This window comes from Moschus berezovskii, chromosome 16 (genome assembly GCF_049115385.1).
Source record: "Moschus berezovskii isolate FMDL1 chromosome 16, NW_MosBer_1.0, whole genome shotgun sequence".
Classification (NCBI taxonomy): domain Eukaryota; kingdom Metazoa; phylum Chordata; class Mammalia; order Artiodactyla; family Moschidae; genus Moschus; species Moschus berezovskii.
Window position 1 is genome coordinate 14,086,729 of NC_142475.1, and position 12,746 is coordinate 14,099,474.

The window sequence follows — 12,746 nt, forward strand, 5'->3', positions numbered from 1 at the left end:
ATTCTTTTGAGATTGTTGAGAAAGGGCATTTATTTTTAGCAATCAGTGAAGCTATTTGAAAAGTGATTGGTTTTGTTATTGTATTTGCTGTGCCCCTCAAAGCACAGTCCTGAAATAAGGACTTGAAAACATAGGTTAGAGAGGAGCCTCTGGCTCTAGTTGCAAGCTAGATGTACTGTATTTGATACACCCACCAAATTCTACTGAATTTTAGTTCATTATCAGTTTTTAAAAAATTCAATTAGGCAAAAGCACAGATAGGTGACTATCTATAGTGATAGTCAAACTCATATTGAGTGATCGTGTTCCCTGACGGCTCAGACGGCCAAGAATTTGCCTGCAATGCAGGAGACCTGTGTTCAATCCCTGGGTCGGGAAAATCCCCTGGAGAAGGGAATGGCTACCCACTCCAGTATTCTTGCCTGGAAAATTCCATGGACAGAGAAGCCTGGCAAGCTATAGTCCATGGGGTCGCAAAGAGTTGGACTGAGCAAATTTCACTTTCAAAGAAATCCTTATCTCCAAGGTGGTGGTACTAGGTGGTGGGGCTTTTGGGGAGGTGCTTGGGTAATGAGAGCATAGCTCGCATGGATAGGACTTGCACCCTTCCAAGAGGCTCCAGAGAACTGTCTCACCTCTGCTACTACATGAGGACACGGTGAAAAGACAACTGTCTCTAACCAGGAAGCCTCTTCTCACCAGACACTGCAGCTGCCAGCGCCTTGATCTTGCACTTCAGCCTCCAGAACTGTGAGAAATAAGTTTTTGGTGTTTATAAGCCTCCTAGTCTATGCCATTTTTCTTAAAACAGCTCAAATAAACTAAGACACAGGTTTTCACCATTTTTCAAGTTTAGACATGTGTCTAACACTGGGGACAACCTCACTCCCACTCAGCAGGGCTAATTTTTTTGTAGCCAGCTCTTGTGTAAGTGCTTTCACAGTCTGATTTTCCCACGGTCAGATTATCCTTTTGGCCACACCTGTCCATGCACTGAAGCACCAAGCCTTGAATATTTGTTATCATACACCTGATATCATGTGACTCTCAAAACAGTTGCTTTCGTTCAGTCACTATGGCGTGTCTGGCTCTTTGCAACTTCATGGACTGCAGCACGCCAGGCTTCCCTATCCTGCACTGTCTCCTGGAGTTTGCTCAAATTCATGTCCATTGTGTCGGTGGTGCCATCCAACCATCTCATCCTCTGCTGCCCCCTTCTCCTTTTGCCCTCAATCTTTCCCAGCATCAGGGTCTTTTCCAATGAGTTGGCTCTTTCCATCAGGTGGCCAAAGTATTGGAGCTTCAGCATCAGTTTTTCCAATGAATGTTCAGGGTTGATCACCTTCAGGATTGACTGGTCTGATCTCCTCGCAGTCCAAGGGACACTCAAGTGTCTTCTCCAGCACCACAATTTGAAGGCCTCAATTCTTCGGTGCTCAGCCTTCTTTATGGTCCAATTCTCACATCCATACATGACTGGAAAAACCATAAAAGAGTATCATCTCCTTATTACATAAATTCTCCTACAGATGATTTATTGAAAAATTACCAAGTCACTGAGAGTCTCAAAAATGCCAAGAGATTTGGGGTACGTCATCAAGTGCAAAGATGCATTCCTTTCACAGCTGCATCTGCTAATTCATTTTTACCAGTCTGCCTAAGCTGAAACAGAGAACAATCTCCATGCTCATTAGGTGGATGACCCAATAAATAGCAATAGCTGTGACAGCCAGTCAAAAAGTGCTTTTTCCCCTTTCACTAAAATTCTAGTTTATTTGATGGGTTCTTAACTGTTGGGGAGATGAGGGGAGTGGCTTTGCCCAAAGCCTGGAGAGCAGACTGGGTCTCTTTTGGGAATAGAGATGACATTTATATTGTTCATTGTCCTTTGGAAACTCATTTCAGAAGTCTCCCCATCTCAAGTAATTCTTCAACCTATGGATGAATTCTATGGAACCTACAGGTTCTGAAACCCAGAGACTGGGGTTCGAGTCTCCCTACTTGGAAGCTGCTGACTCTGCATGTTTAGCCAGACCCTTTTCTGTGGGGGGTGGTGGGAGTGGGGGTGGGAGGGGATGGGACATGGGGTGTTGGTGAGGGGAGCTAAGAATACCTTCATCCAGGTTACAGGATGACAGTGGCCCTTGGACTGGCAGCCCTGAAGAACTAGGAAAGGCCACGTTCAGCCGTGTTCAACCCACAAAGAATCCACCTTAAAAACACCATCATAGTTCATTCTCCCCAAAACCAAGCAAGACCCAGACCCACAGGTACCAGCTCAGTTTCTGTGGAATCAGAAACATCTGATGTTACAACTCCCAGTCTCTTGATATTTTTCTTTTCTGCCCACTCTTCCATTTTTCCAAATTACCTCTTGGCTGCCAACACCTTAGATTTGCCTCTTGGGAGCCTGGTAGTTGGGACTTTTAAACCAAAGAAGTGGACATCTCAGACTCAGTTCTTTTAACGTTTCCTCCAGTTCTCTAAATTTCTTTCTCTGAGATTTCTTCCGTGAAAGGTTACTAAGACATTATAATTCTCACTTAGAGTATGAATCTAATTTACCCCAAGTTCAGAATTTTTAACGGTCTAGTATCTGTACGTGCTCAGTCTTGTCTGCCTCTTTGTGACCCTTTGGATTGTAGCCCGCCAGGCTCCTCTGTCCACGGGATTTTTCAGGCAAGAATACTGGAGTGGGTTGCCATTTCCTCTTCCAAGGGATCTTCTCCACCCAGGGATGGAACACATATTTCTTGTGTCTCCTGTACTGCAGGCAGATACTTTTGCAGTTTTAGATCGAAGTTTATCCTAGAAATATTTATTGTGTGTTTTATGAAGCAGGAATGAGAATACAGTGGTGAACAAGACAGAAAGTTCCCTGGTTTCCTAGAGCAGCCATTCTAGGAGCAGAATGGCTCCATAATTCATTCACTTCAGAAGTCAGAGAGAAAAATAATGCTAGAAATACAAAGGAACTATGCATTTGCCATGTTGTTGGAGAAGACTCTTGAGAATCCCTTGGACTGCAAGAAGATCCAACCAGTCCATTCTAAAGGAGATCAATACTGGGTGTTCATCGGAAGGACTGATGCTGAAGCTGAAACTCCAATACTTTGGCCACCTCATGCGACGAGTTGACTCACTGGAAAAGACTCTGATGCTGGGAGGGATTGGGGGCGGGAGGAGACGGGGACGACAGAGAATGAGATGGCTGGATGGCATCACGGACTCGATGGACATGAGTTTGAATGAACTCCGGGAGTTGGTGATGGACAGGGAGGCCTGGCGTGCTGTGATTCATGGGGTCGCAAAGAGTCGGACACGACTGAGCGAATGAACTGAACTGAACTGAACTGATAGTGGTCTATAGACCCGGAATTGAAAAAAAGACTTCACAACAAAATATTTCAGACCGATTACTTCCATCCAGGAAATAACACTATTTTTTGCAAACTAGAAATTACTTTATCTCTCTTTTCTTTAAAGTTCTCTTAAATCGGTAATTATTCAAGGTCTCCATCCAATTCTTATCAAATTGCCCTATTTGTAGCTTCCTATTTCTGTGGTGAAATGGAGCCTATAAAATACTTTAGGGGCTTAAACTGTGTGAGGCAAAATGGTATTTAAGTCTTTAGTTGAAATTATAAGCTTTGCAAGTGTTGCATTTTTAATTTATGGGAGCATTCCTCCACTTCCTTTTTGGGGGGAGGGTGGTTAGAGAGAGTGGGAAATTGTCAATATACATTTACTACGTTTACTGTCTTCTTTTAAAAACAATTTTCATGAACTGGAGACTTAGAAACACTTCACACTGCTTGCAAGCATCTGTAAACTTCTTGGTTTCCCGCCCCCCCTCCCCCCAACTCTCAAAGCAGTTTCTTACCGCTAGTCCAATTCGCGCAGGCAGAAAAGCTATTAATAAATACATATCTCGTTTTTCACCGATCTTTCTTCCAGAAAAGCGCAAGTGAAAAGGAAATAGAGAAGAAGGAGAACGGAGGAGGAGAGAGGAAAAGGACGGAGAGACTAGGGGAGAAAGAAGCCAGAGAATGAAGGCGTAGCAGAGCGCTGGAGCACGGACTGAGGACGAGCGGACCCCGCGCAGCCGCGGCGCGGAGCCGCCTGTGGCCACTGGTCCCCGGAGCTGCCAATCCGGGCGTTTAATCCTGGAGGAATTTCTCCCGGGTTTCGCTGGGAGTCACACTGCCGCCTCCTCTCCTCGGGCGGCCCGGAGGAGTCGGGAGAAGCCGGCTGGGGAGGGAGGAGGGAGGGGGCGGGAGGAGGGAGGGAGGAGGGGGAGGAGGAGGAGCAGGACCCGGGGAGGGAGGCGGCGGCGCGGGAGGCGGCGGCGGAGGAGGGGCGCCGCGGCGGAGCCACTAGCCCGGCTCGGACGCGCTCCTCTCCAGATACCTCGGGAGCTCCAGCCGCGCGGATAGCGCGCCCCCGCCGCTCTGCCCCCAAACTTCAGCTGCAGCTACATTCCAAGCCATCTAATTTATTCCTCAAAAAAATCAGAAACGGAGCAGCGACACAGGGAAGGAGTCCGCGGAGGAGTAAAAGCACAGCAGAGCACCAAGAGCCTCCGAGCCGCCTCCCCCGCCCGGAGCCACACTCCGGCCTCGGGAGTGGAAGAGCCAACAAGTGAGAAGGCGCCGCGGTCCCGGGGCGCAGCCGGAGGAAGCGGGCGCTCCGGAGCCCCGAGCCCCCTCGAGTCCCCCGAACCGCGGTCGCTGCGGCAGCTCTGCTCCGGATCGTTCTGCGCGAGCAGCGCCGGGCGCTGGGCGAGAAGCTTCGTGTTCTCCCTCGTTGCAAGCGGGCGGCTGGGAGCCACCGGTCCCGGAGGAGTATGCGGCGCGCTTGGATCCTGCTCACCTGGGTCTTGGTGGCCTGCGTGTCCGCCGAGTCGGTGAGTTGGGCCGGGCGGGGGGCGCGCGCGCCGCTTAGGGTGCGGAGGCCGAGCCGAGTCCGCCGACCCCGCGGGGAATCGGGGAGCGCCCCCTGGGGGATACCCCCCAGCCCCCAGCTGCCAGACGTTTCGCTGGGGATCCCCCGGGGATCTAAGGGACGAATGCGCCCCACGCCTTCTCCCCTTTCCCTCCCGCGGAAAAGTGCCTCTCGCCGAAGTTACCCCGGGGTCCCCCGGGATGAGAGCGAAGGTATTGCCGTTTTGTCGAACCGCGGAGGCCGCTGAAGACGTTCCCAACTTATTCACCCTCCCGAGGGTCTTGCTGCGTGGCCCAGAAGGACCGATGGGGAAGGGGGATGGGAGAGAGGAAGCGTGCATAGGGCTTCGAGGGAATTGGTCGCCCCCGCGCGCTCCCCGAGACTCGGGGTCGGCCTGGAAACTTTGGGGGTCCCTTCCTCCGTGCACCCTCCCCCCCGCAGCCCCCCGTTCCCCGCTCCAGCTTCCCTACTGGATTGAATGCAGGTTCTGGGAAGATGGGGCTAAGCTTTTTAAGAAACCCGCGAAGTGTCCGGAGAGGAAAGTTTGCAAAAAAGTTCTTTTGTTTGACGTTCGCAGTGGCTGGGGCGAGGGAGCAGACACTACGGGGTAACGCGACCCGCGGAGGCGCGCAGTCCTGGGTCCTGCTGGGGAGGCGTGGAAAATGCGCCCGAAAATGCCGGGGTGCGGACCCTGGACTACCAGTCCCGGCGACCTGTCCTGCTTGAGGGTCGGGGGGCTCGCTGGCCATCAGGGGCGGGAGGGCATCTCTGTATGGATCGCGTTCGAGCGCGGCAGCTGGGCGAGACGGGGGTGCGGGTGGCACTGCGCTCGGCCTCGGCTCGCCTGGCCGCTCGCAGCCCGGAGCTTCCAGCCTGCCGCGCTCGCTCTCGCGGACCCCGGCCGGGGTGCCTCCAGGCCCGGGGGAGTCTCTTCTCCGGCCGCGCCGGCGGCGAGCAACCCAGCCTCCCTCCCCGGCCTTGGTGGTGGGAACTGGGTTTCCCCTCCTCTGGCTCGAGGGTTGGAGCTGGTTTCCCTCCGTCGCCCAGTGAGCGCCCTCTACAGGGAAATGCCTCCTGGGCTTGCCCTTGTGCCTGGCGGCCCCTACCTGGGCGCCCCGAGCTTTGTCCGGCTGGGTGGAACCCCGAAACACCCGCGAACCCGTCTGCAGCCTCAGCGCGGCCCAGGGCCTCGGGTAGGGAGGACAGCAGTTTCCACCCGCCTCTCGTTCCCCATACCTCCTCCCTTGGCTACTTAGCAACGTGTCCATTTCTAATAAACCGGACCGTCTCTTCCAAGACAAATCATGTCATCTTTAGGGGTGGTTTTGTGAGTTCTGTTGTTTTTTTTTTCCCCTCGCCTTTGGCGTGTTATTCTTCCCTTCTCTCCCGGCCCACTGCTTTTTTTTTTTTTCTTTTTATATTGATATGATTTAAGATTGGGAAACCTTTTTGGCACTGAGCAGCCGATGTAGCATTTATCATCAGTGCGGAGGGGCTCTGGGTGTGCTAGCAGGTCCCCAAACGTTACGCGAGATTGGAGAGCGTAGACCGAAAACATGAATATTTGGGTGCTCCGGCTGGCTGTAGAACTCCGAGACTTAACGGCATTTCTCTTTGGCGTATGATCGTTTTTTATCCGTTGGGATTGGTAATCTCCCAGCCAGTTATGAACTTTGGCTCTATGCACACCAAAAGAGACAGATTCTCTGTTTATTTCAGAAAATCGTTATTGCTCATCTTGTTGCAAAACCGGGCAAAGGGAGAACTCTATCTAAAGGTTTTCTGGCGAAGCCTGCCTTTTAAAAAGCTGTGCTGGGCTAAGGAGGTCCCTTTTTGCTGAGTCCTGTTTGGGGATTTGCTAGAAAGTGTTACTATTTGAGGATTCTAAGGGAAGAATGTCTCCTTGGGTTTTTTCTTAGATCCAACAGAGATTCATAAGGAAGCTTTTTGGCTGAACTATACCTGTCTTCTCCCGTGACACCCTCCCCGCTGCCCCAACTCTATATCTTTGGGGTTCTAGTATTTCTCATTTCCAACCAGAATTGGATGCTTTCCAGATGAGGTGTTTCACTGTGGTAGATACCATTTTCAGGAATTGGAATATCATTCAAAAGGGTGATTAGAAATTTTTAAAATGTCAACTGTAGCAGGCAGTTTTTCTCAAAGGAAGCTGTTTCAAGGCCCAGGAAGGCCAGTAGTTAATTTAAATTACTTTTCAGCCTCTATTTGTTTCAAGTGTAGCCACATAAATGAAAGACTTCATTTTTCAACATTTTAGCCATTCTAGTACATTATTTCCAGTACTTTGCATTTTAATGGGAAAACTGCAACTGTTTCCGGGGAGTCAGAAACAGTGATCATCTGAACTCAGAGCCTCTCTTTTTTTGGAAGGAAAAGTGTGGGCAGTTAGTGCATTCTTGAGTTTTATACCAAGTTCAAGGGGGAAAAGAAAAGGAGATTCTCAGCAACTAAGGCTCAAGGCTATCTGTCTGTGGAAAGGAACCAGTGGCCCTTGGTTTCTGCATGCTGGAGACAGCAGGGAGAGCCTGGTCACGGCCATGCATTTATACTTCTCCCTGACCATGCGAGGAGAAAGACTGGCAGAGTGTGGCAGTAGTGATATGCTGCTGTTTTTCTATCAGTTTTTTACATGATTGTTTATCTTTAGAAATAATACATTGCAGACTGCTATAAACACGTAATTTGAACTGGAGATATGTTTAAGAAAAGGAAGTGTTTTGAACTAGTGGAATTTCATACCCATGCTTAGATGTGTGTAAATTAAAAGAAACTGTCAAATCATTTGGACCCATGCATTACCTCTCATGTATTATGAAAGGCAGGCACTGGAAAGTTTGCATTCGAAGGAAAAATTAAATTGGAACCATATAACTTTTTGCAGTTCCTTGAAAAAATAAATTTTGGCTGCTCTAGTAATGTAGCTAATTATACTTGCTAGGGAATCTTAGAGGAACAAGGGCTCTTTCTCTGTTAGTTGGATTTTAGCAGTAGGTAGATGTCTCTTAGGAAGGAAAGATCTTATTAAGATCAGGCCTGTGGAAGAATGGGTGTCCAGAGGAATTTGAGTACACCCTCCAACTCCTACTTCTGGGACCTGGAACATGTAATTTTGATGGTGCTTGCCATTTGAGGGACTGCAAAACATGATTACACACGTGGCATCTTGAATAATCACTAGTTTGAAAAGGATTTCAAAAGATCATCTAGTTTTTTTTTTTCCCTCCCTGGGCAGAACTAGTCCTCAAGTCTCCAGAAGCCCCCCAGTGACCTCACTGGCCAACTTTAAGGGGCCAGGAGTCTACTCAAGTTGGCAAAGCCCAAGGTTGACCCAACCACACAGAGCCTGACCAGCTCTATCATTAAGGTTTATAGGGAGTCCGGTTAAGTCACTGTGCTATCGGCCTGTCTGCTGGCAGGGATCTTGGGTCACAAGAGGAATGCCATCTGAGTTTAGATTATCACGAGACTGTCTCTCCTCCATTGCCAAAAATCAAACCAGAAGATCTTGCCCATCATTTTCTTCTTCCTAAGACAGAAGACCTGCTGTTCATGCCACTGTTGAAGGTACATTCCTGTATTTCAAAACCACCTGATTCTTTCATGCACCAGAAGCCAAATAAAGTTTTAGAGAAAAGCAAGAAGTAATGAAGAAGGCGGAGGAGAAGGGGACGACGGAGAATGAGATGGCTGGATGGCATCACCGACTCTGTGGACATGAGTTTGAGTGTACTCCGGGAGTTGGTGATGGACAGGGAGGCCTGGCGTGTTGTGATTCACGGGGTCGCGGAGAGTCGGACACGACTGAGCGACTGAACTGAACTGAACTGAACTGAATGAAGAAGAACTGGCTTGTTTTTGCAGAAATAAGCTACTCTTTTTCAGTCGCCCCTGCCAATTAGTCTTAATTCTAGACTTTGAGATTTGAATCTTGAAGTCAGGTCCCTGATGCATTCATAGTTGTTGATTTTGTGACCAGCTGACCCCTGAATGCACCGACATGTTGTTCATTCCGTGGTATTCAGCATCGGATAAGTGTTCGTTGTAAAGGCGTGAGCAAACCAGGCAGCTCCTCTGTCTTCTTGGAGCTCATATGTTGCTGATCCAGGTAGCATTCCTTTTCATGTTTTTCTTTGTTGGGGCCGTGCCAGCATGCAAAGCTGACCTGGTGGCTCAGCGGTAAAGAATCCACCTGCCAGTGCAAGAGATTCCAGTTCAATCCCTGGGTCAGGAAGATCCCCTGGAGGAAGAAATGGCAGCCCACTCCAGTATTCCTGCCTGGGGAATCCCATGGACAGAGGAGCCTGGCAGGCTACAGTCTGTGGGGTCGCAAAGAGTCAGACACGACTTAGCAACTGAACAAGTCAACATGTTTCCCATGTTAGCAGCCATGTCAGCGTCCTTCCTGGCCCAAACATTTATTCTGTTGAATTTATTTACAGGATAAATTAAACAACACCTGCTCTTTGATTTATCCTGTAGCACTTTGTGTTTCCCTTGTTACCCTGGTATGGAGTCTGAGTACCTCTGCCTTTCCAGGTGACACTAGTGGTAAAGAACCTGCCTGCCAGTGCACAAGACATGACAGACCTGGGTTCGCTCCCTGGGTTGGAAAGATCCCCTGGAGGAGGGCATGGCAACCCACTGTAGTATTCTTGCCTGGAAAATCCCATGGACAGAGGGGCCTGGTGGGCTATAGTCCATAGGGTCGCAAAGAGTCGGACGGGAGTGAAACCAGTTAGCAGAGCGCACAGCACAGTTAGCCGCCACCCCGGCCCCATCAGTCTCCATCACGTCTCCCCGCCTCGCCCACTGGCCTCACTTTCATGACTGCTCGCTGGACGTGGCCACCTGTTCAGTGTTTCTCCTTTTGAATTCTGTTGCTTCATATCCACGCTCCAAGGGAGCGTTTTATGATGGATCTAGCCATATTTTTTCTCTTTCTGTAAATAGTAAGGCAGACTGACAATCTGAGTCACTGAACGTATGTAAAAAATAAAGATTTCAGGGCCTTCTAACAATCAGAAGCCTAAAAGGGGGTGGGTAATCTGTATTTTTATGAAGCATCTCAGATGATGCTAATCAAGTAGCCACAGTTGCTAACCACAGGTCCAGTCACACACTTTACCCCTTCTTACATGCTATTTTGTATTAGTCCTGAAGCTCCCCCCGGTTAAGAACCTGTGACCCTGAGGGCCAAGATAGAGACAAAGGACTTGGGATGGGGATATGTTGGTACTTTGCTGCTTACTTCCTGTTAGGACTTGGACAAGATACTAAATATTTGAGTCACTTAAAAAATTACATATGTATGTGTGCATATAAATTGCACTTGAGAGTACCCTTATAACATGATTGTTGTGAGGGTAAAATGAGGGAGCTTGGGAATGGTACCCAAGTGCAGGTATATTAAATATAAATAGTACAGATGTTTAAGGAGAATGTACAATTAATAGAGGTTAGTCTCATGGTAAGAATGACACATAGAACAAGATACCCAGTGAAAGGAAAATTATTTTTTAAAAGTTCTTGTCAAAAAAGAGTAAAAATGTATTTTTGTACAATTTATTGTTAAGTATAAAGGCAATGAAAGTAAACATACAATGTTGAAGGCAAAAGTGATGTTTTGCAGACACGTAATTAGCAATCATAATCCCTGTGGGACCTCAGCTTTCCCATCTCTAAAATGATGAAGTGAACTAGAAGAACTTTCTGTCTTTAATATTTATCTTTTTCTATGTGCTTCAGGGTATAATTGGAGTGATGTTAAGATTAACCTAATCAATAAGTAATTATTAAGCTCCTGCCAAATACTTACTATTCTATTACTTGAGCAAGGAATTTATTCATGTTACAGAAAAGCAAGTCATTTCTACTAGCTGGTGGTAATCAGTTAACTTGAGCTAAGTATTCATCATGTACTGGGATTATATACATCACTCTGAATATTCAGGATCTAATGTTTAGTGTTTTCCCATGTATGTTCTCATATAAGCCAGTGTATTATAGCCACAAGAGCAGTTAATGTGACAGAACTCACTTTCATTCTAGAGGAAGACAGCATGACTTGTTGATGTAATTTGGAGGGCTTTTTGAAGCATAAACCACCGAGGGGTTCTCAGGCTACTCTTTTGGTTTCTGGCCTTGACCTTTGTTTGCAGAGATGGGCCTTTAACTGCCTTCCCTGTGGGTTCTTTCTACAGCACTGGAGCCCAGCGTCCGTGCTGTGAAGACCAGAATCTAAATGAGCAGATGGTAGAGTGGCTCAGAACCTGGGCGTTGGGGTCCAGACGAGCCTGGGTTGGAATCCACTTACTGTGCCACCTTGGGCAGGTTTCTTAACCTCTCTGTGCTTAGTTTCCCCATCCGTAAAGTGGAATATCCTAAAATAGGGTCTTAGGACTATGTAAGACAGAATACATGGGAACTTTTAGCTCAGTAGCGTATCTACACTCTATGTCACGTGTTAGTCACTAGTCTTCTAATTCCTGGTTTTCTAAAGTGTGGGGATTTGACACACTATATGGGCTCATCTGGTAAGTTCCAGTCCAGAGAGCGACCCAGAATATGCATGATAGAATGGTTTTTCATAGCTGGGTTCTTTCTCTGACTTGGGGAGGCCTGGCTCTACCTTGAGATATTGGGGACATTTTTGTATTGATATACACAAGATACTGTGGGTTTGGTTCCAGGCCACCACAATAAAGCAAGTATTGCAATAAAGCAAATATCACAATAAAGCAAACCACATGGATTCTTTGGCTTCCCAGTGCATATAAAAGTATGTTTATACTATACTATATTCTATTCTGTTAAAAAAAATCAATGTACATTATCTTAAACAAAAATACTTTACTGCTAAAAAATGCTAACCATCATCTAAGGCTTCAGCAAACTGTAATCTTTTTGCTGGTGGAGGGTCTTGCCTCGATGTTGATGTCTGCTGACTGATCAGGGTGGTGGTCACCCAGGGCCGGGGTGGCTGTGGCAGTTTCTTAAATCAGACAACAGTCAAGTTTGCCACATAGATGAACTCTTCCTTTCATGATTTCTGTGTAGAATTTGGTGCTGTATGATAGTTTTACTCATAGTAGCACTTCTTTCAAAACTGGAGTCAGTCCTCTCATACCCTGGTGCTGCCTTATCAATTTAGTTTATGTCATATTCTAATCTTTTGTTTTCTTTTCAAAAAGCTCTTTGAAAGATCAAAAAGATCTATGAAGATATTCATAGTGTCTTCAGGAGTAGATTCCATCTCAAGAAACCACTTTCTTTGCTTATCCATGAGAAGCAACTCCTCATCCATTGAAGTTTTATCATGAGATTGCAGCAGTTCATTTACATTGTCAGGCTGTGCTTCTAATTCTAGTTCTCTTGCTATTTTCATCACATCTGCAGTTACTTCCTCCACTGAAGTCTTGAACCCCTCAAAGGGTTGGAGTCATTTTCTTCCAAATGCCTGTGAATGTTTATATTTTAATTCTTCCCATGAACCACAAATGTTCTTAATGGCATCTAAAATGGTTAATCCTTTCCAGAAGGTTTTCAGTTTACTTTGCCCAGATACATCAGAAGAATCACTATCGATAGCCTTACGAAATGTATGTCTTAAATAGTAAAAGTTGAAATGATCCATGGGCTGCAAAATGAATGTTGTGTTTGCAGGCATGAAAACAGCATTCATCTCTTCTCTCAGCAATCACCAGGTACATTGTCAATGAACAGTAATATTTTGAAAGGAATCTTTTTTTTTTTTTTTTTCTGAGCAGTACGTCTCAACAGTG

General features: G+C 47.1%; 1 protein-coding gene across 1 annotated transcript in view; it reads left to right on the top strand.

Moving 5' to 3' along the window:
• The first annotated feature begins 4,345 nt into the window (after positions 1–4,345).
• The window catches only part of SDC2 (syndecan 2), a 123,523-nt gene continuing 115,122 nt past the window's right edge, over positions 4,346–12,746 (top strand). Inside the window, exon 1 of the mRNA XM_055431713.2 lies at positions 4,346–4,906. Coding sequence (XP_055287688.1) covers positions 4,847–4,906 — 60 coding nt within the window. The 5' untranslated portion in view covers positions 4,346–4,846. The remainder of the gene's footprint in view (positions 4,907–12,746) is intronic.